Genomic DNA, 24,583 nt, shown 5'->3' on the forward strand with positions numbered 1-24,583 from the left:
CGAAGAAGTAGCTATTAAGAAAATTAAATTGTTATGTTTCCATTACTATAAAAGTATTGTTTACTTTGAATCTGAATATGCCAACTAAAGAAGCAATTTAATCAAATTTTCATTTTACTATTAATAAAGCGTAAAGTATTGTTTATCAATAAAATAAATTACATTTTCAGACGGTTCTATAAACGTAGAAACAATTTCAACAATATTGTTGTATATTTTTAACTCAGAAATAATGTTTATTACGAATAAAATTAAATGTTTATGAAATCCAATTTTGAAAAGATACCAAAAAGCTGAAGTATATTTTAGTATAATTTTATTGTAGTTAGATATATTATTTATAACTGACGAAACTCTATTTGTGAAGGAACTGAATTTGAAAAAGTTAGAAGCAATCTCAATGATATTTTTTTTTATGTTAACTTAAACAAAAATGGTTTACAAATAAAGAATTTATGGTATTTAAGAAATAGATATGAACCTATTATGTTTAGTATGTATTTTGTGTTGAGAAACAATTAAATCAACGTTTCAGTTATTTGTAAGGAACTATAGTTCAGACATATTGAAATATTACTGTCTTGAATATATGTTCTCATTTATTGATTGCATTTAAGCTGACAACAAATTAGTCACTTTAACAACTTCACAATTTTAAGGGAGAAGACGCAAGATACTAATACGTAATTTTTTTAAAGATTAAAGACGGGAAAACGCTTAGTATTTAATGCTCTTTCAATTAGAAGTCATTTTATTATTAAGCCAAAAACTTCTATAATTCGCCTTAGCATTATCCACAAGAATCTCAGAAAATTAAACAGCGTTCACTTCTAAGTTGCCCAATAAAATCTTACAATGTCGTAACTAATTCCTTGTAATACAATTTCTCGATCTTTTGCCCAATAACATTATGATTCATTTACTAGCTAAAACTATTCAAAGTCTGCAACGGTTTTTATGAGCTAGCTTTGGCAGCAAAATTTGCGGCTTAAAATCAAGTCAAAATCAAGTCTATAAAACTCACCTGCTGCAGTTGTAGTTGTTGTTGTTGTTGCAGTTGTTGATGTTGCAGTTGTTGCCAATTAGCCGCTTGTTGTGGCCAATTGGAATGTGGCAACTGCCTTGAATTGTCTCCTTCCCAATACTGTTGTTGTCCTTTTGCTTTCACACGCGGCGTCAAATGTAATCCCAGACTTGAGTGCCGTTTAGTTTGCTGCCAGTTGCAAATTGCAAGCAAGGATAACGGTAATTAAACCGCAGGCTAGCCCGTTTCAGGGGGTCGCCATTGCATGCACTACGATTGTTGTTGTTGCTGTAGCTGCCTCAGCAATTGTTGTTGCTGTTCTAAGTGGTTGCTGTAGTTGTTGGTTGTTGGTTGTCGCTGGGTTATTGGCCGCGCGCCGCTTTGCTTGACACTTTTCAAACTTTTTTCGTTTGGTTAGTTAAACAACTTTTTTTCTACACACACACACCTACATATATACACTCACACACACACTTACACCTGTGCACTCTCACACACACCGATGCACTTGCAGTATGCGCTAATTTTTTTTCTCTTCACTTTTTTTTTTTGCTTGGCTCTTTTTTTACACTTTTTGCTTGGCTTCGCGTTGTAAATCTTTTGCTGAGCGCTGTTTGCTTCTTCTTGATGTTGTTGTTGTTGTTGTTGTTTTAAAGAAATTCTTTTGCTCAATGGCAAAATGTTTGGTCGTCGTTTCTTATACACGTATTTGGCTGGGTTCTGTGTTTTTTGTTGTTGTTTTTGTTGCCGGATCTCCTCGCGCTCTGTGGCGCTCTGACTCTTCCGCAGAAACAAGCTTACAACAAGCTTGGAAGCAGGTTGCAAGCACGGAGGCAGGCAGGCAGGAAGGAGGAGAACAGGAGACGACGGAGATGACGGTGTTGGTTGGTTACAGCAATACAGCTAGCAATCTGCAATCTGTTTGTGGCATTAAATCAGTGAACCAAGACGCGCAGCCAGATTTGTTTATGCGGCCTCGCCTTGCCTCGGCTTCGACTCGACTCCAACTCACTTGCAAGCGTTGCAAATTTGTATTACAAATCAGCACTTACAGCTCAATTAACGTGAATTTTCTTCTCTTATTTATTTTTTGGGTATATTTTGGCAACACCGACACCGATTCACTCACTACACTTCAACAGAGAGAGAGATCACATAGATCACAAAATAATTTCGAGGAAATTTCGAGGATTACGTTTTAACTTTTCTTTAGGCCCACAAAATTCTCTTAAGTTGTTATTTAGTTGTTTGTTGTGAACTCCGCGAACCGGTTAGCAGACAAAAAATGTTGTTATTATTATTGTGTGTTGTTATATTTATTCGTAGACGTCGTCGTCGGATATATTTCGGTGTATTATTGTCCGGCTTTCAGTACCGCACGCCTCGACGCTTCACAGTGAACAGAACAAGTTGCGAGTTCGAGCCGCTGCCTCGCTTGCCACTCACTGCAGATACATTTGTTGTATCCATCGGATATTAAACGGTCTTCGCAATATCGAACATGTTGCAACGTAGCCAGGTTCGTATTTTATCTTTGCCACGCGTGGAACGTTTTGGGAACTCTGAAACACACTCAATTCCCGTTGAGTGGAAATTTCGGTTGAGTCGAGTCGAGTTCAAACCACGAGTGACGGACGGCGGCAACTCGGTCAGGTGTTAGAGCCGTGACCGCGACTGTTGCTGCTGCTGTTGCTGATGTTGATGTTGCTGCCGCTGCTGCTGATGTTGCTGCTGCGGTTGCTGCCGCGTCTAATTGTGAATGATTTATGTGGGTCGTCGCAGCGAGCGCATTTCTTGGGCCAAAAGAAAGTGAGCTGCACGAACTTTTGAATGCAACAACAGCACAGTAAACTCGACAATTGAAATTAATATCACTGGAGAAAAACAATAAGCAGAAAATATGTGTTAAAATCCTTTAAGGTCATTGGCTTGGCAACAGAGATGGAAAACTATCAAACGAGATGAAATATAAAAATAAAAGACATGATAAAACCATGTATACTCTTAATTTATACAAAAAACAAACAACAATTGAAAAAGAAACTATTTACAATATTTTTATGACTAACAAATCGTTTACACAATGCTGAACACTTAATTCAACTTAATTGAATACGTTATTATAATAAAATATTAATCCCACTTAGTATACAAAGCTGGAAATATCTATAAATCTAACAATAAGATAATATCGTAATTTGAATATAATTAAATATAATTATGTACCTAAACTTATAATACAATAAATGATTTTTAATATTATGTCAAGCTTTCTCATTTTATTATTAAAATTGCTTTTCAATAATTAATATGCAATAAATATTTAAATATGATTAATGAAGTATAAATAATGCAAATATTATCTCTCATATTAATAATAATAATAATAATAATAATAATAATATAATATATGATAAAAAAATAGTTGCAGCAAATTTTAGTTCATAGAAATTTAAGTTAATAATAAAATAAATTTGAGTTAAAACAAACAATAACAATAACTTATTTAAAAAAATCCAATAAAAAGATAAAGGCACTTATTTGGTGTTGTTTCCTTACATGTAAATATATATAAATGTGTTAGGAAAAAAATAGAATCAAAATTGAATACATGCCTTTTTAATGTAACATATAAATTTGATATACTCGTAAATACTCAAGACTAAGGATGTCTAAACTTCTTTCAAGTAAAATTAAGAAGCGTTCTATGTAAATTAATAAACAAATAAATAAATACTAATATTTGGTTTCATATTGATTTATAGTTTAATTTAGTTCTATATTAATCATATTATTCTTAGATTGTTATTGTATGATTCCTGAAAGTTAAGTTGGAAAAAAAAAATTGTACAAGTTACTTAAGAAATAATTTTATTGGTTGCTTTGGTAGACAATCTAGTAGGTTTTGTGTTCTTTGGTATATTTCGAATATTATAGTGTATCGCTATAGCAAATATACCTATTCATTATCTTTTGATCAAATCTTGTAATAAACTTGTATAATTAAAAAAAAAATAAAGCAATTTTAGTACTTTTTTGATCAAATCTTGTAATAATTTTATACAATCAAAAAATAATATATAAACAAATATAGTAATACTCTTTGCTACTAAAGCACTAAATATTTACTAAGCAATATTTATAAAAGTGCATTAGAAACAGCTCTGTAGTTCCACAAATTTATAAGTTTCTTAATACTGTTAGATAAGCGCTCAGTTCATTAGCTGATAGCGTATTCAAGGCTTTGGCATAAGCAAAAACACTCGCTCTAGTGTAGTATAATAAGTCGAGAGTGTTGTGCACACACACAATCACACACACATAGGCGAATAGTCGCAGAGTCGGAGTTGAAATTACCGGGCGAGTGACTCAGCTGATTGTGAGTGTCTGGCAGAATTCGCGTAGGTGGAACAGAGGACAGCGACAGAGGAGGGCCAAGGGAGTTGGCCACAAGGGCAAAGGGCAGCACTGGGGCAAAGGAGTGCGCGGAATGCGGGGAGCTGCTCTCGAGTGCACCTGTTTTGCTATGCAAAGTTTACCAGCTCTTTCAGGTGGCTGCCATGGAATATTCAATGCGGAAAAGGACACGAATGCGGACGCGGACGCGAACCGTCCGTTTCATTTGGTCTAATGTGCAAAGTTGGCCCTGCGAACGAGCGAGCGAAACCACAGTTGACCCCATGCTAGCACATTAAGCTGCACCGAATGGGCTTATAAATACATAAATACCCGGCGCACACACACGAACACACACACACACAGACACAGACAGCGACAGACACAGTGGAAAAGCCGCTGCCACAACCACAGACAGAGTTTAGAGAGTAGTCTATTAATAGTCCTCATGGCAGCTACTGGGAGCCACTAAAGAAAATTGCAGACACACAGAGCACTCTATGCTAACAACAGAGTTTGTAAATCGCCAACATAAAATGAACAAAGCTAAATCCTTTCTTTCAATGATTAACACATTTAAGGCATCAATAAAGTAAGCGATGCATCTATAGAGCTGCACTTAAATCTGGAGAGTATTAACAGGCTGAATTAAGGGACAACTTTATGGGCAACAAACGTTTAGATGAGTTCGTCTATGAAGACTTATAAAAGGTTAGTGAAATTGAAATTATCTTTCATCGGAGTTTATTGTATATTCTTATCGTGATCTATTGTCTAATAAAATAACAGAATACTTTTTTAAAAATGCTTCAAATATTTTAAATAAAATAAAAATTAATTGCAAAACACTTTTGCATTTGCTGGCAATATTTTTCTGAGTTTCTAATCAGAATATCATATAAAATATTTAAGTTGCTTTCTATTTTATTCTCCACATTATTTTCGTAATTGTTTGTATCTAATCGATTGTATACTTTTTTATTCTCAATATTTATTATATTATCCTTTTCCCAATATTTGATTGATTTACTTTAAATTTTGCATTTTTGCAGATTTTTCTGAGATACTCTAGAAATTTCAAAATACACATTTTCTGCTTTGTTATTCTACGTTTTCGAAATCAACACTTTGTTCTATTTTTTTAAATGTTGGAATATATAGTATTATACTCTATACATATATATATATATATATATATATATATTTTCAATGTTCTTGGTATTTGTTAGTATATTCTTAATGCTCTCAGTATATTTCAATATTATTTTGGCACACTTAGGTTATTTTTATTTAAGTTATTGAATGTTTATTGAGCAATATCAATATACACCAAGACCGTATTACTTAAACTTTAGTTGAATACTAATGAATATGACAATATATCGCAGACTTCATACTGTCATTAAAATAAGTTCTTACTAAGGTATTTGTATATTTGGCCTTATCTATTTTAAGATACTATAAATAACTCAAACTCCTCATTTCTACAAAATTGGTACCAGTTAAATAAACAGCTTACATAACATTAGGCAAAGTGTTAAACAAATGTAAAACAAACTCAGTTACTCTACTATATATAAGTATGGTCGTGCCTTAGATTTGTCAGTCGCCCTTTAACCAACAATTTCGCCATGAGTCAACTTAAATGGCAGCTAGTCATCGTCACATTTCTATTATACCAAAGGAGTCTCAGCTCCCAAGATATTCCTTCAAAACGCATTGTAAAGGGTTTCAATGCAGATCCTAAACAGTTTCCATATCAAGTATATTTTACAAATCTTGTGGATTCGCACCTTAGCGGCGGATGTAGTGGTGTGATAATATCAAATCGAATTGTTCTTACAGCTGGTCATTGCTTAATAAGAAAAATTGTAAGTGGAAATTTTATCTCAATATATAGCCCAAATAATCAAATTTTATATTTTACAAAAAAAAAAGTGATGCTGTCGAAATGTACTTTGGAACTGTGGACAGATCCAATAAAAGGGAAGTCGGGCAACAACGATTAATAATAAAATCAACAAATATTGTCGTACATCAAGATTATCAAGCCCATCCATATCTCAATGACATAGCTCTCATACGACTTCCAGCCGATCTGCTATTTGACGAATATATTCAACCTGCCAAGTTGCCCGATGCAAACGAACTTTATGAGAACGAAAGCGCTGTTGTATCTGGTTGGGGACAAACTTCGTTCAATGGTAATACTATTTTTAAGTCTAACCTATTTTTAAAAATATAATTTGTTTTACAGGTCCTCAACCAAATCACCTGCAGTATTATAATGTTACTGTGTATTCAAACGAGGAATGTAAAAACAAATTAGTACATCGGGTATTTCCGTTATCATATATCTGCTTGAAGCCAAGTCAAAGTACTCCATGTTTTGGCGACTCTGGTGGTCCATTGGCAATTCGGAATGATGATGGAAGCCACACTTTACTGGGTCTAACATCATTTGGAATAACGAATTGCGAAAAATATTCACCTGTTATTTACACCCGAGTATCATCGTTTTTACAATGGATAAAACAATATGAATGAATGAAAAATCTAGAGAATAATAAACAACTATTTGTTTTGTTAAGTTGGCATCTTCGAGACGATATGTCCGTCCTATATCTCGGAGACTATGAGTTATAATTTTGTCATTGTTACCAGTATATTATGTTGGTTTTAAATTATTGCCTTCGGTATATATTTAATTGAATATTTTAAGAATAATATTGCACTGTTTTTCTTTTATTTAAAATTGGTAGCGGGTGTCACGGAGTCGAGCACACTCTACTATCCTCCTTGCTTAATATTTAATATATTGTACTCCATATTTAGTATACAATAATTTAGCATTTTTATTCTTTTTTTTATACTGAGGTTATTTTTATTTAGGTTTATCGAAAAGATTCAATATGCACTAAGACGTTAGAACTTAATATTAACATGAATGCTAATGAATATTTCCCGACTATATATCGCAGATTTCAAGAATTGCTTCATATTCAAATTTTCATTAAAAGAATGTCTTACAAAAGTTTTTGAATAATTGTTAAAGTTGTATAATCTTTTTATATATTTTAAGTTACTATAAATAACTCAAATTTCACAAACGAAGATATCTACAAAATTGTTACCTGTCAAATAAAAAGCTTACATAACATTAAGCAAAGTGTTAAACAAATGCAAACTCTGTTGCTTTACTATATATAAGCATGGTCGTGTCTTGGATTTGTCAGTCGTTCCTTTAACCTTAACCAACAATGAGTAAGCTTAAATGGCAGCTGATCATCGTCACATTTCTATTGTACCAAAGGAGTCTCAGCGCCCAAGATATTCCTTCCAAACGCATTGTAGAGGGTTTCAATGCAGATCCTAAACAGTTTCCATATCAAGTATATTTAATGATTCTGAAAGACTCCCATCCTTTCACTGCATGTGGTGGTGTGATAATATCAAATCGAATTGTTCTTACAGCCGGTCATTGCATACCCACCAAATTGTAAGTTATTGTAAAATGTGATATAAAATATATAGCTCAACTAATCAACATTTTCAATTATTAAAAAAGTAATGCTGTAAAAATTAACTTTGGAACTGTGGACATATCCAATAAAATGGAAGTGGGACAACAACAGTTGATAGTAAAAGCAAAAAATGTTTTCGTACATCCAGAATATGAGCTCAATAATAAACCCAATGACATAGCTCTCATAAAACTTCCAGCCGATTTGCTATTTGACGAGTATATTCAACCTGCCAAGTTACCCGATGCAAATGAACTTTATGAGAATGAAAGTGCTGTTGTGTCTGGTTGGGGTACAACTTCGTATAATGGTAATATTTACTTTTTAAGTGTAACCTATTTGCAAAATATAATTTATTTTGCAGGTCCTCAACCAAATCACCTGCAGTATTATAATGTTACTGTGTATTCAAACGAAGAATGTAAAAACAAATTAGTACCTGATATATTTCCGTCATCGTATATCTGCTTGAAGCCAAGTCAAAGTTCTCCATGCTATGGCGACTCTGGTGGTCCATTGGCAATTCGAAATGAAGATGGAAGCCACACTTTACTGGGTTTGACATCATTTGGTTCAGAGACATGCGAATTTAATTCACCTCCTATTTACACCCGAGTATCATCATATTTACAATGGATAAAAAAATTTGAATGAATCAAAAATATAAGAAATTGCAGGGAGAACTATTTTTACACCCGCAACCCAAAGAGTGGATGCATCTCCGACACTATATGTATATATAATATATAATATGTCTTTCTGTCCTTATGAACATCTTAATTTCGGAGCACTCTCGACTGTAGATTTCTTACTTCTTAATTCTTTCACATTTTTGCTATTCTTCACATTATATATTACTTTTTTATTTCTAAAAATATATAAATAACAATAAATATATTTCTGAATATTTATATTCTAATTCCGTAGATATTAAAATCAATAACAATATTATACCACTTTATTTAATTTAACATCCATTCGATTTCTTAAAGATTTAAGCTTATCAGTTGCCTCAACTCTTAACTTTTCCTAACAAATCTCCTGACAACTCTGACGAATTGCAGATGGAAAATCCCTTGACAAATACTTAAATATTTGACAATATTTCCAGATTTAATATATTTAATCTTGAAAGCCGTATGTTTTCTTCGACTGCTTAAGGGGTTGTGCTTTAGCTTTGCCATTTCCATTACCATTTTTTCTATTTTCCTCTTCACTTTTGCGAAGCGAACAGAGAACACACACTGGTCGTATCTCAAATGCTTTCCATAACAAACAGTCGACGAGTTGCGACGAGTTGGACAAACCGGCTGACACTCAATGCTAGACAAGTTCAATGCCATGGATGGGCATCAAAGCAGCGATTGCACTCGGGACACGCCTCGTCTCTGCTGCCTCTGCTGCGCTGCGTCGCATCTGCTGTTGCCATCTGACAGCCACGAGAGACGTCGTCGAAGCTGCCGTAATGCTTGGCCAGAGCCTTGGAATGATTTATGAGAAATGGCAAAGCGCAGCGCCGAGACGTTTGGCTGTGGTTGACTCTCTGTGGCTGTGGCTGCTGCTGAAGCATCAAGCTAAAGCCTGACGCCAAGAAGGTGGAGCGCCAAGACAAACAATTGACATTTGATGGATGCGTAACTCGTGCATTCAAATGCAAGCTGACAACGAACAGAGGAATGACAAGAGAGTGTAGAGTGGAGAGGCATCATAAATTTGACAAGCGACTGGACGCCAGATGGACACAGCTTGTCGCAGGCGTCGGCTAATTGTTATTGATAATCACAGTTGACGCTGACGCAGTTATGTCTCTCTTCAAGTGGATCCGAATGTCTCAGTTCTCGATTAATTAGTCCATCAATAAGGTAAAGCAGGCGGAGGCAATGTCCGCCTCAAACCTCAACGACCTCCATCCTCAGGAGGCCCTAATCAGATGAGCTTCCACACAAGACACAGAGTGAGTGAGCGAAAGACAGAGAGAGAGAGAGAGAGGCCTTTAACTTGAATTATGTTTTGGCATACTCATTGTCTGCAGGCTGTGTTTGGTTGCCTGCAAAATCACGGCTCCATCCTGCGCCTAACTGCAAACAAACTTCTCTATTATTGATTTATACCTTTCAACGATTCTCTGTATTTATCATGAGTGCAAGCCACATTTATCATTAATAATGCCGCAACGACTGACTCCGGCAGCGGCAAAGGCAATGGCAGCGGCAACAGCAACAGCAACGGCAGCAGCCACAGCATCAGCAACCGCAGCCACCGTCGCCAGACACACAAAGTGGTAGCCCAAACGAGCGGCAGCCCCCAAGCATCCGCATCTAGGCAGCTGCTAGATTCGATTCTAAGCGTGCACAGTGGTCACAAGCATATTGTAATGGCAATTGGGAATTTCTTGATGATCAATTAAATTTAAATTAAATTTAAAAAATCAATAAATAATCAGAAAAGAAATAACTATAGATAGAAAATTAGAAAGGAAAATAAGTGAGGTGTAAGATAAGTATTAATAAAAGATCATAAAGTAAATTCGAAACTCATCAATCAACAATAATATTTAAGAAAAGGTACAAATTCCAATACTAAATACAAGATGATTGTAAAAGCTAATAGTTTTTAGATTGCAAAAATTTGAAACGATTCTTATTAATAAGAAATGCAATACAATTTGTTAAACAGTAATGTTGCAATATGCAAAAAAAAGAGTGAAATATTAAAATTACCAACAATCTATTGAGCACATTTTGCAAAGAATTAAACCACAAGGAAACTACACTGGTAAGTTTATAATAAAAACCTCACGACAGCTTAGGAAAATTAGAAATTGAAATAAACTAAAATGTTTATAACTCAATCTTAAAATAGAAGATTATAATCTTTTTCCAAGAATGGAAAAATCTAAAAATTGAGCCAGGAAGCCTAAAAATCTTATTTCCAAATTATTTTTTAAGTTCGAAAAAATCTTTAAAATAATTATTTGCGATCTACTTTTCAATCTGGATTTTTCTCCCTCCGTCTGTTTAAAGCTAAGCGTTCTAAATTTTTTCAAGATTTCTACTAGAAGGAATTTTAAAGAAAACACAGAATTATGTACAATTATTACAAATTAATTTGTATAACATCACATAAATGATTATTCGAAAACATTTGCAAGACTTTAAGCATCGCTGAGATTATTATAGAGTCCATAATAAGACTACAAGGCAATGAAATTTGATAAGTCGGCTAAAAAGCCAAACTGTTCATAACCAGTTAAAACGGGGCTTAAAGTCAAGAGAGCGCTGAGAGAACATCAAGTCAGAGGACTTATTAAAATGGAAATATGAAATTAATGTAAAACGAAAACATGCATATTTACAAGCAGTTAATTATAAATTTATGCCCACTGTGCAACGCTTTAGCCAGGCAAACCAGGAGGCACCCCCGTTGAGCTGTTGCTGCTGCCGCTGATGCTGCTGGCTGAGGAATTGTGGGTCCATGGAGTTGACTGTCTGGCTGGTTGGCTTGGTTGGTTGGCTAGAGTTAGAGTTGCGATCATTTTCCGTACATCATTTCTATGGTGTATTTATTGCCTGGTCGCAATGATCATCGCGTTCGCTGGGCCTCCATTTCCGTTCGTCGCTGCACAAAAGTTCAGGCCCAGCGAAAACGGACGAAGTCGACAACAACGACGGCGGCAAAATCCATTTTGGGAAGGTGATCTGTGGGATTGTGCTAATGTCAAATCAAGCTGTGCCCCCTTGTTATTTAGCTAGCGAAGGAAGAAGTTGCAGTTGCAACTGTTGCTGCTGCTGCCGCTGCCGCCTGCAACTAAACTCCATGTTGATTTTATTGTAAATTGCATTAAAAGATTGCATATAAAGAATTTTATTTATCACCTCGGTTGTTAAGGAAAACGCTGTTGGAGACAAAAGTTCTTCTTCTCATCCTTGTTGTTGGCTGAGGCGGCATTGTTGCCGCTTTGCCATTGCCGTTGCCGTTGCTGCTGCTGTTTGTTATTGTTTGTCTTGGCATGATCTCAAGGTCTTTCTGTGGCAATTGGTTCTCTCTTAGCCCCCATCGAAGAAGGTGTCGCTTTTTGTTTAGCATTGCATGGCACCTTTATTTTTGTATTTGTTTTGTGCCCACTTCAACTTCAATTCTTCCCCCTCCTCCACCTCCTCCTCCTTGGCTGCTCTTCTGGCTGTGATCTTTGCCAAATTTGTAAATGTTCTTTTAATGGAATTTGAACACTTGCTCTCGCTGTGTACACCATAGGGTTTTTTTTGTTATGTTCTGTTCTGTTCTGTTCGATTCTGTTCTGTGCGCTGTTTGTTGTGATTTAAGTAGAACGCCTTGACTATAGGCAGACCTCTCTATGGTACGTCGCACTCCAAGTCGTACTTAAACTTGTACAGTCTGCTTGCTGCCCCGATCGATACATGGGGGCTTGTCAGTGTGACAATCTTAAGAAATTGCTGGCAACCACTCAGCCATGAAACAGCTACAGAAACTACAAAAAAGCAAAAATAAATGCTAAACACATTTTAGTTTTATTTGTAAGCACAAAGTGAAGGGTTACCCACCGAGTGTATGTGTGTGTAATCGGAGCAATCGAATCAGCGACCTTAACAGCAAACTATGCCGCGTCTTTGCTTGAGGATCGATTTCACAGAAGCTTGTTACATGTTGCCGGACTGCCAGATGCTGCCAGATAGAATACCTTGCAATTGGTTACACTTTAGCTCTCATCCTAAGCATGCAAATCTTAAGGTATTTTAAACGATTCTCTCTTCTCACTCCTTGGTCCAAATCTTTAAATCTCTGCAACAAGCCATCTTCAAATTCAAGTTCTCTAGCATTCTATATAAACTTTTCTTGCAAGTGCAATCCAAGTTCACCTGGAAGAGAAAAGGGAAAGAAAGTACCAAAAAGCATAAACTATTTAAGTTTGAAAAAAAAAACATTAAAAAAATACATCGAAGAATATGTTATATTATAAATATACCAAATAATTATAGCGAAAATAGTAAATATATATATATATTTGGTACATCGATATACATGCATTCATGCTTGACTGTGATTTTTAATTGAAATAAAACATCTTTAATATGTACCAAATAAATATAGCGCAAAAAGTACTAAAAATATTGCAAAATGTGTATTTGTTGTAAAGATATACTTTTATAATATACCATAGATTATAAAATATATCATATTCTCAACTATGGAATTGATCCCAAAAAAATCTTTAAAATAATTCTTACTCTTAAAAAGTTCGAATTTAGGAAAAAGCTTTATACGAATATCAAAATTCATAAGAAGTCATTTAAATTATGCAATTCCAATGATGTTCCCAAAAACGTGTCTGGAAAAGAATCACGTTACAAAAAAATCAAAAAAGGAAACTACAAAAAGATAGAGAAAAAAGTTCAGAAGATTAATCTATTAATAGCGAAAGTAATAATAAAATATACCAAAGTGTATATTTGGCATAACGATATATGTACATTGACAATATATCATAAATATATCATAAAAAATTTATCAACAACAAAAGAAAAGAAATAACTATAAAAACAGGGGTTAAAAGTTCAGTATTGAGAACATTAAAACTTTAATGTGCTAAAAATCAAAGTTTACTCTCAAAAATGTGCTAGTTTAGAAAATACAGAAATACAAACTATGTTTTTATATATGAAAATGAACTCGTAATGTTCATCCTCAAGCTAATGTTTTTAAATTCCAAAGCAGTTACTCAAGCGAAATTCAAACAAATCGTTTGCTTAGAGCTTTCAAAAATATTTTAGTTTCCCATATAAAAAAAAATTGAAGGCATTTGTTTGATAAATGCGGCACTCAACACATCTTCGTCATATTCAAAGGCACTCACACAGACACACAAACATACACACACAGACAGATATACCAAATGTGGAACAAGTAAGCGAATGTGTGTTTTGACAACTGTTTGGTGGAGGCTCGTAGGAAGTTGCCTTAAGTAGTTGCTCGAGCCAAAATGTAAGGCTCCAAATGCCTTTTGAGAAAGCGAATTTGCAGACAAATAAATCAAGCCACCTATTTTCAAAGAGTGTCCATTGTGTGTCCTGCCAGGGCTTTAGCCTGGGTCTCTCTCCGTGGTCATTGGGGTGCCGACAACAACAACAACAACGACGACGACGACGACGGCGACGAGTACCTAAAAATGGCAAAAGCCGGTTCACAGATTGAGAGGATCGCAGTGATGCTGTTGTTGCTTTTGTTGTTGTTATTGTTGTCGGTGTTGTTGTACAATGCAATTGTTAACAAGCAAAGTTATGCGAAGCAAGCAGCAACGGCAGCAGCATCAAGAGGAGAACGCTGCACAAACAGGCAACATCAAAGGGCAGTGCCAACAGAGCCTTTTTAAATCTAGTGAAGATGCTGCTGCTGCTGCTGCTGCTGGAGAGATGGAGATGCGAGTATTGCCAAGATGTTGGAGAAAAGAGCGAGGTCATCGAGCTGCTGCTGCTGTGGCTGTTTGCCCAGGGGCTGAGCAGGGCCTTAAATCTTAGCGAGGCCGAAAAACATGACAAAGGATGTGCAGGAAGGCACACAAGGAAGGCGAAAAACGGAGGCGATTGCAGCCAAAGCGAACGTGTAGTTGGAAGGTGTTTAACAAACAGCAAAACAAACAATTGTAAAACAGGCGAACGACAACAGCGAACGACAACAACGAACGACACACAAAACTGAAAATGAGGCGTGGCATTGGCATTGCCCACGCCCACGCCCCCCAGAAGCCCCCGGGGGCATGTGGCAACGGGCAACCGGCAACGATATCAGGGAGTGACCCGACTCTCCATTTTTGCGGGTGCGGGCACCAAAAACGTTTTTGGGGCTGCATTTTTTTTTATTCGTTCTTTTTATTTTATCAGCGATAAAAGATCAAGACACCGTCGAGCTGGGAGTGAAGAGGCAAGCAGACAACGAGAGTAAGCCACTAAAATAAATACGAAGCGCATTTTTATGCGGAAACACACACAAATTGAAATTCAATGCGAAACAAAAGTTGGCAACGCGTTTTGCGACGTGGCTTAAATTGCCTTTTGCAAATAAATATAAGAAAAAAACACAGCAGTGTGAGAAAGAACAACAACAACAACAACGACAAATGCAACCGAAAAAGGCGCTTTCAAAATAACTGACCAACCAACTCGACACGCCCTCTGCCCCTTAAGAAAGAAAGAGCGCCTGGGTCAGTGATAATTCGATGCAGACGAAAAACGAAAACCAAAACCAAGAAGAAGAAGAAACGAACGGCGCTCGGGGCGTGTTCCTGATTGCAGCTTGTTAACAAGTGTTGGCAGTTTAATTGACTGTGGCAACAACTGTTGAGGCCCTCAGATTGTGTGCCACGCACATCCTTTTTTTGTTTGCGCCAAGCTAAAGCAAAACCAAACCAAACCAATCAGCTGTCAACGTTTGCCAAGTGTCCCAGTTAGGAAGACACACGCACTTCCTGCTTGCAACTTGCAACTGCATCGATCGCCTGCTCAATGAATCGTGATCATGCCGAGAGAGCTGGCGATTAATTTGAGCAAAAGGTATTTTTATTAGGCCAACAACGATTAAGCCTAGAAAGAGAGAGCTACGCTTGTAAAACAAGTTGTAGTCTCTCTCTCTCTCTCTCTCTATCTCCCCATTTAATAATAAATGGTGCAACATGATGACGCAGGAAGTCGCTCGATGTCGATGTCGATGCCGACAACCAACCAGAAATCTTTCTCTCTTTCTCTCTGCAACCCTGAACTAACTGTGTTATAAATGATCTTATTAGCTTTTTTGAAACAAGACATTCTGAAGATCATTATTCAAGAGGCACGCAACGAGAGAGCGCAACTGGAGGATTGCGTGTGCAACGGCAGCAATTAATCATCGCACACCTAACGCAGCAGCAGCCAACACAGCATCTCCAGCAGCACCAGCAGCAGCAACCACAGCATCTCCAACAGCAGCAGCAGCAGGAGATGCATATTTGAAAATTTGCAAATCATAAGGCCAGTGTTGGTCCGACGGCTTTGGACGGGTTGAACTGGCGATCGATCTTTGGGGGCCGCCTGCTGCACTTCACTTCACTTGCTTAGTCAGCGCTGCCCAAAAAAAAAAATTATACAAGTGCGAAAGCTACCGGCGAGAGTACTCGACTATGAAATACCCGGGCAATAAACAGAATGTAGCAAAAATGGATGATAGCAGAACATTAAAAACAAGTAAGAAAGCTACAGTCGAGTGTACTCGAGTGTGAGATACCCGCTACCCATTTTGAATAAAAGAAATATATTTTGCGGTATTTTCTCAAAATATACCAAATATACTGCAAAAATACTAAAAATATACCGAATGGTATATTTGGTATATCTACATAGTACCGTATTCAAAATATACCATAGACGGCACAATATACCAGATTGTCAGCCAAAGCAACTAAGACCCCTAGTAAGTAGGCGTTTTTGCCCATACAAAAGTATTTCTTTAATAACTTCGACAATTTTTATCTGATCGCAACCAAATTTTCAGAAATCATAAACACTATAGTTACTATTGTATATACCAAAATTCGGAACTCTAGCTTTAAAATTACGCTTGTTATTCGATTTTTTTGATTTGCGGGGGCGGAAGTGGGCGTGGCAAAAATTTGAAACAAACTTGATCTGCGTGCAAACATAACAAATGCTGTCGAAAAAAATTATAGCTCTATCTCGTATAGTCTCTGAGATCCAGTGTTTCATACGGACAGACACACAGACGGACAGACACACAGACGGACAGACGGACAGACGGACATGGCTAGATCGTCTCGGCTGTTGACGCTGATCAAGAATATATATACTTTATAGGGTCGGAGATGCCTCCTTCTACCTGTTACATACATTTCCTGCCGGCACAAAGTTATAATACCCTTCTACCCTATGGGTAGCGGGTATAAAAATTAATATTAACATTATAGTCATATATAGTACTAAGAATGTTAAATAACAGAAAATATGAATGTTAAATAACCGATGTTAGCATAATTGATGTTAGCAGAACATTAACAAACATTCTAGACATGTTAGAATGTTAAAAACCAGAAGATATGAATGTTAAATTACCGAGTTGTTACTAATTGGTTTTTTGTTTCTTAATAAAAAATACAACACGAAATTTATATACTTGTATATTCACAATAATGCATTTCAAATACCTCAAAAACTTCAATTCAAATTTCTAGACGATTCGAATTTCAAAAATTCTAATTTGATCAACATTTTTCTTATCTACCAAAAGTATGGAAAATAACAGAATTTTCATGTATATTATTGCTTTTAATTAATTAATTAATTTAAATTGAGGACTACTGCCTTAAATTCTAGAAGAAAGAAGCTTAATGTTCGTAATACTGTACTCAGCAAGTTTTGTATGAAAACTTTGTACATTGATCTAGGTTCTTATAAAGATTTGTAAGGACAGACAGACAGACTGGTTATTGATGCTGATCAAGAGTATACAAACATAAATTAAAATTTTCTACAACTCGAATTTTCAAATTCAAATACATATTTGGAATAGAATTTTGATCTAATATACATATGTACATATTTACATAAAGTGATCATACCCCTCAACCCTTTGTGTAATCGGTATAGCAGAAGAAAACGCCCCCAGCCAAAACGATGCAACCTCAGCGCTGAACTTGGAGCTGAAGCTGAAGCTGGACTTGGAGCTGGAGCTGGAGCTTGTTCGATTTGCCTCTGATCGCTGATTGCATTCCATGATATCAGGAGGCAACGATTGCTGCTCCTTGCGCGCCTGGGAACACAGCGTGTTCCCGCTTTTGCTTTGCGGCGCTTTGTACGTGACACTCGTTTGCCAAAGCGTTCTCCCCTCTCTTCGCTACCCCCCCACTCGCAAAATCCAACTCTGAATCCAACTCCAGCTGCGTTCCCTTAATAATTAATTAATGTAATTGGCCTGTCGTTGTTGCGGCGATAATGATCTCATCAAGATGTGTGTTTCAGATTTCGAATTCAATTTTGAATTGCGCTCGCAAACGCTTTACTCCCCCTTTACTCTTTCTTCTCCTCCTCTCACAAAACAGCTGCTCGTAATGAAATGGCTTTTTTTGGGCACTCACCTGGACGCCAGATTTGCAGCGCTGATTTGCGTGGACTTCCAACATGCTCAGATACAAATACAGTTAAATCACAAGTCTAATAAGACAGAGTCAGCAATGCACAATTTAAATCTTTTCATTTCACCACAAAATTCATTAATTGACACGCTCACAAAAAAGTGTTGCGCTACACGCAATGATTAATCCAGTGTGTGCACACTGTCCATCGCAGGATCGTCATGCTGACTGTTAAGCAATTGTGACGTCAGTGACGTCACGTCACTGCAGCAACTTAACAGGTAAAAGTTATCGCTATCGAAGTTGGGGAAAGTTTGTCTCCATGCAAATTTGTGAGACATTTGCAAACATGTGTGTGATTATTGTGTTCAACTTTAATTTAAGTCATTATAGTATTGTTCTACACAAAATAAGTGCAAGTAGAGCGAAACAATGCGAGCTCGTCATAAGCAACTATGACGTCACAGTAAAAATTGCATACGCCACTTAACAGCACCTGTTAATGTTAACAGCACAAAGTTATCGTTGCAAAGCTATTGAAGTTGGGGATAATAAGTTCGCCGTCGCCAAATTTGTGAAAGACGCGCAATTTTAGTGTGTTAAGGATTTATTTTCTTTTTTTTTAAGTGTTGTGTTTTAAGTGAGTGATCGCGTGGGGTCTCAAGCGCACTGTGTTGTTGCGTTTAATATTCACCTCATTAGCCGAAATGGAGCTAAAATTAGTGCGTGTCTCGTTTTTAACGTGATTGTGCGCTGCTCATATTCTGATGCATTCCTGGGCTATTATTTGTAGAGCGGGTGCACTTTAGCTGTCAGCCTAAACTCTGGAGAGGAAATCGTACTTGAGTATCAGGATTCATTTAAATTTCATAAATCCAAGCAATAAATATGTATTTTTTGCATTGTCTGCGAGCTCGTCTTAAGGACCATTAAGCAAATGTGACGTCACAGCATTAAGTGCATTCTCAGCTTAGCAGCATCTGTTAATGTTAACAGAACAAAGTTATGGCTGTATTCACTGCAAAGCTATTGAAGTTGGGGATATGTTAATTAGTTTGCCACCGCCAAATTTGTCAAAAACGCGCAATTTTCGTGTGTGAATAATTTTTGTTTTCATTTTTTTAAGTATTGTGTTGTGAGTGATTGAACGCGCGGGACGCAACGTGTGCACCGTGTAGCCGCGTTTAATATTCACCTGATTAGCCGAAATGGAGCTAAATTAGTGCGTGTCTCGTTTTTAACGTGATTGTGCCGCTGCTCATATTCTGATGCATTCCTGGGCTATTATTTGTAGAGCGGGTGCACTTTAGCTGTCAGCCTAAACTCTGGAGAGGAAATCGTACTTGAGTATCAGGATTCATTTAAATTTCATAAATCCAAGCAATAAATATGTATTTTTTGCATTGTCTGCGAGCTCGTCTTAAGGACCATTAAGCAAATGTGACGTCACAGCATTAAGTGCATTCTCAGCTTAGCAGCATCTGTTAATGTTAACAGAACAAAGTTGTGGCTGTATTCACTGCAAAGCTATCGAAGTTGTGGGTATGTTAATTAGTTCGCCGCCGCCAAATTTGTGAATAACGCGCGGTTTTCGTGCGTGAAAATTTTTTTTAAATTTTTTTAAGTGTTGTGTCGTGAGTGAGTGAACGCGGGGTTGCAACGTGTGCACCGAGCAGCCGCGTTAAATTTTCACCTGATTAGCCGAAATCGAGCTAAAATTAGTGCGTGTGTCGTTTTTAACGCGCGTCAAATCGCCTCTTGGCCAAAGTGAATGTGCGCCGCGCATTTTTTGGAGCATTCCTGGGCCATTATTTGTGGCGGCAACTATTGTCAAGCACCCCCCACCACCCCCTACAAAATCAAATGTCACAAGGCGAGGTCATAATGCCCGTCTCGTGGTCATAACTATAAATTTCACGCACCCAGCGCAGCGCATAAAGACAATGGCAGCCAATTTTCAACGTATGTAATTGAATTGAGTTTGACGGCGAGACGCTAGATGGCGACAGTGCGCTACAGCGGGCTAGAGTGGGATAGGAAGAGTGCCAAAAGGCAAATCTCGGCAATGTGGAATGCCGAATGCAAGAGAATGGTCGATTGGTCAAATGCTCCAAAACCAAAACGGACCTTGCACAACATTGCGTAGATTTCACGACGCGGCCGCCTCGAACCAAATATAGAAAACAACTGCGTGGCCTGGGGCCAACTTGGACAATAGACAATAGTACGTATACGCACAATTCTCAGGCAAGAGTCGAGTCACCAAAACGGGCCACGCAACCGCCAGAGTTGCCATACTAGACTAATGCATACTCTACTGAAAACACTGTTGTCAATATGTGTACAGAAATGTACGGTTTATGTTAAAAATGTGCCTGTAGAAAGAAAATGAACCAATCTCGTTGAAAATGTACCAAATTCTATGAAAATATAATGTTTGTGCAAAAAATGTACCAAGCAGTGAAATAATCATTTACTCGCTAGACTTTTATCTCCACACTAACAAATTAAAAAATATAATTCATAATTCAATGATAAACAAAAAAAACAAACTCAGCTTAGAAAAATTTAACCATTTTGGAAGAAATAAAAATGTGCAAAACAGAAAACAGAAAATGTACCAAATTGTGACTCAAACTGGATATTTTACAGTAAACGGGGTAAGTTTTTGAAATCTTGAAAAAACTACAAAGAGTATCAAGTAGTTGGTGTTTTTACATACATTATTATTTTTTTCTATTGTGTGGTGCTTTGACTTGCCCCGGGGCGCACAAAATGGGCCATGCAACTGTCTGGGGGCACGCTTACGGTTAAAAGTTTTTCGCTGTTTGTTTTTTTTCTTTTTTTTTTGCGAGGGGTTGTAGGTGGCAGAGAGCAGGGAGCAGGAGATAGTTGTAGATATGGCTACCGTTGCCTCTCTATATTAGATTTCGAGCAATACCGGGAAGCGGATCGCTCATGAATATATTATAAATGCCATTTAATGATATGTATTTAAAGACAATTCATAGAGCAGCACAACAAAGTCGAGAGGCGGAGACAGAGAAGGAGACATTCTGTGCTAGGGAAAAAAAAACAACAGCAACGACAACTGCAATCAGCAATTGCATCGATATCGAACTGGGGTTCAATGTTCCAGGCCATAATAATTCTTTGAATGGGCCCAGGAGCCGCGAGCCGTCGCAGTCGCAGTCGCCGACCAGAGTTGGACCGACTGGGCGCATTTCTTTTGTGCAGATTGCACATTTATGCATTTTCAATGAACAATTTTTATGCAAAAAGTGAACAAGTTGCACAATTTACTCTTGTAAAGTCCAAACTGCAGTCCAGACTCCGACTCAAACTCAGACCCAGGCCAATTGTTGCTCTATAAAAGTGGCCTTAGGGGAGAGGAGGTAGATGGGATGGGATTAATCTGAGCTGTACAGCACAGCGCAGCATACAAGACCTTGCCTTGTTGCCTCGCTTAAGGTCCTCGGCCCTCAGGCCAAACGACATTGGCATGGGGCAGGTGCGCCTTAGTCTTCAGCCCAAGCTCTGGAGAGGATATCGAGCTTGAGGATGAGGATGACGATGGGTTTGGTTGGGAAACGCACTTCATTTGAATTTCATAATTTCTTTGTTAGCTCCAATTTATGGTCACGGTTTGCTGGGCAATTTATGGTCATAAGCTCTCCACAGCGTTTACAAAACTGAAAGCGAATAAAAGAAGACAAGCACCCAGAAGAACAACAAAACGAAATGCTCTCAAAAAAAGCACAAAAAAAAACGATGCACAAAACAAGAAAAAAAAAGAAATACATACAGACTTTACTAAATTAACGATAACGATTCGAAATGGAAATGAAAATGGAAATATGGAAATATTCTTGCCAAGTGCTCACATTCATAAACCTATTTACATATGATTCAAGCTATATCTCTGTACGTAGAAAGGGAAAATCGAGTGTAATTTCGCTACCAATTGAGACATTTAAACAAGATTTTATAGTTCTTAACTTTCTTTAAATTTATGGTACATTAAAATTCGAAATTTTCAAAATAAGTTTATAAGTGTATATTATTTTCTGATATGTAGAAAAATATATTTATGTAAGATCAACTAAATCAACGTAAGTTTCTTCATTAGTGTTAATTCTTTTTGATTACAAATTTTATATAAAACTTTACTTTACAATAAATAAAACCCCGACTTATTTCTCTTAGAAATGCTTCTAAGTTCTTGACCGATATTTAATCTATCTTCTACTAGCTTTTTTTTATTCCACTTCGTTTAAGCTGCAACATGGTCTGTAATTGTAATTCCCCTTCTAATAGAGACATTTAGTGGGGGATTAAACAGCTTGCTAGAACTGTAAAACTTTAATTCATTGCATATAAAGCGTGACAGTAACAGATCTTAACGTGCTGCAAACGTTTGCACGTCGCCTTTCGTCTGTCGTCTCTCGTCTTTCGTCTCTGGCACACAATTCCAAGCACAATTTGAGTAATGAAAATTTCTTCAGTTCCATTTTGGTGTCTCGTCTACATATTTGAATGCCAGTTAGTATCTAAGTAGAACAAGCCATTTAACTGTCTGCGGGAGACTGTTAAGAACAGTGTTGTAGACACGCCTCTGATTAGAAATAGCCAACACCTGTCGCGTCTTTTGATCGTTGTCGTTTTCATCGCTGTTGTTGTTGCTGTTCTTGTTGTTGCTGTGGTTGTCGTTGTTTCTTGTTGTGGTCGTGGCCAGCTTGTCCAAATGCAGAACCCTAGAATGCAGGAATCAGTCCCAAAGACCGAAAAAACTAATAGGAAGACAAAGAGATTGGTTGTGCGTGACGAGAAAATACCCTGTAATAAGATAAAGTAGTTAAATTTCTGACTATATTATAAAGTAACTCTACTTTCTGAATTAAACATTAAAAATATTATTATGATTTTTAATAATTTGGTAATTTCACATCGAACAATATTTTTATATTTTTCATATTTTATAATGGTCCTAATTGTAATTCGGAAGTGAATGTTTTGCTGATTTAAAATTATTCTCAAATTTATTAGTAGACGACTCTCAATAAATAAAGAATTCAGTTAGTATAATATGCAAAGATATTCTTAAAAAATAGCCTTCATAAATCGAATTCCTGCTTTGTCCATATTAAGTTCATTTAATTTCTTAAATTTGTCATATATATTTTGAGCAAATCGGTTCCGTAGCTCGACTTCATTCATTTGACTGTTTAAAGTTTAGATTTAATAAATTTATTATTTATTCCATATTTGACTTCAATGTTTTGCTAATTAAAAATAATTCTTAAATGTTGTCTTTATCCAACTTTCAATAAATAAAGAATTCAGACAATAATTTAGCTTTCATAAATAGACTTTTAGAAGTATTTACATTTAATTGATTTTTTATTTTTCATAAATTAAATCGGTTTTATAGCTCAACATCTTTCCTTACATTCTTCTTTGTTATACCCCAAACTAATCAAACACTTTTAATGGGTACAGGGTATTAAAAAAACACGAGCTAGGTGTATATTTTCACAAGTCATGACATGAGTGAACGCGAAGCTGGCAACTGGCATTTGGATGTGAATGTGGATGACTCTAGGAGCGGATGGAAGTGGTGAGAGGGGGGCGAATGTTGAAATGGACGCAGAGATGGCGGAACCCGTTGGTCATTATCAACGCCGTCGTTGATTTGCGTTTAGCGAACTCAAGTTGGTGCGCCTTAATCAAACATGGAGCCGCCATGACAAGTCCATGGTCTGCACAAAAAACCCTTCTGGGCTTAGCAAAACACAGCAACAACAACAACAGAGCCAAACTCAGACTGTGGACTTGCAGTCGAATAGAGAGACACAAAGAGAGAGAAGGCTGTGGAGCCATTTGGCATATTTTCTAAACAACTTGGCGCATAAATCATTTGGGGCGGCTGCTGTTGCTTTCTGCCACACCTCCAACGACAGCAAGCAGCTGGACGAAGCTAGTAGTTGCTGCATGCATCCATCGAAGGGAGGATGAGGCAGAGAGACAGGGAGGCAGAGAGGAAGGAAGGAAAGAAGGCTGCAAGGCGCAGCCAGGAATTTTGCGTGCAGCGACGAGTTGCAACTAATGAATTTATGATGAGATTCTGAGCAGCCAAAAAGCCAGTAGCCAGTAGCCAGTTGCAACTGCTTGCCTGTTGCCAGTTGCAAGTTGCAAGTTAGCAATTGGCAGACAGTCCAGGAGCAAGCAAAGCATCAAGCACACAAGCACCGGGTCCAATTGAAATGGTAGCCCCAAAAAGCTCAGTCTCCTCCCGACTATGGGGCGAGGAGCTGAGACAGAAAGAAGGCTCTCTGTGTGTTTTGATTTAGGAGCTGGGTGTAGCGAACCGGGCGTTGACCGTTATCATGGCATTTTTATGGTAGCCAGACATGCTGGCATCAAAAATTCTATTACGTGGCAGCATTTTGAATAAAATACGGGAACGTCGACGTCGTCGACATCGTTGTTGCACCATGTTGAAACACA

General features: G+C 37.1%; 3 protein-coding genes across 3 annotated transcripts in view; 2 read left to right on the top strand and 1 right to left on the bottom strand.

The window, feature by feature from the left end:
* LOC117569987 (uncharacterized) overlaps window positions 1-2,712 on the bottom strand; it is a 34,259-nt gene extending 31,547 nt beyond the window's left edge. Inside the window, exon 1 of the mRNA XM_034251367.2 lies at window positions 1,025-2,712. The gene's annotated coding sequence lies outside the window, so the exon portion shown is untranslated. The remainder of the gene's footprint in view (window positions 1-1,024) is intronic.
* Window positions 2,713-6,371: 3,659 nt separating this feature from the next.
* LOC117569988 (chymotrypsin-2-like) lies at window positions 6,372-6,994 on the top strand. The gene is made up of 2 exons (XM_034251368.2): window positions 6,372-6,624; window positions 6,678-6,994. Exons 1-2 carry the CDS (start codon window positions 6,372-6,374, stop codon window positions 6,965-6,967), a joined length of 543 nt encoding a protein of 180 aa, XP_034107259.1. The 3' UTR covers window positions 6,968-6,994.
* Window positions 6,995-7,640: 646 nt separating this feature from the next.
* LOC117569075 (chymotrypsin-2-like) lies at window positions 7,641-8,613 on the top strand. The gene is made up of 3 exons (XM_034250089.2): window positions 7,641-7,919; window positions 7,989-8,254; window positions 8,309-8,613. Exons 1-3 carry the CDS (start codon window positions 7,681-7,683, stop codon window positions 8,596-8,598), a joined length of 795 nt encoding a protein of 264 aa, XP_034105980.1. The 5' UTR covers window positions 7,641-7,680; the 3' UTR covers window positions 8,599-8,613.
* The last annotated feature ends 15,970 nt before the right edge of the window (window positions 8,614-24,583 follow it).

Source organism: Drosophila albomicans, chromosome 3, assembly GCF_009650485.2.
Source record: "Drosophila albomicans strain 15112-1751.03 chromosome 3, ASM965048v2, whole genome shotgun sequence".
Classification (NCBI taxonomy): domain Eukaryota; kingdom Metazoa; phylum Arthropoda; class Insecta; order Diptera; family Drosophilidae; genus Drosophila; species Drosophila albomicans.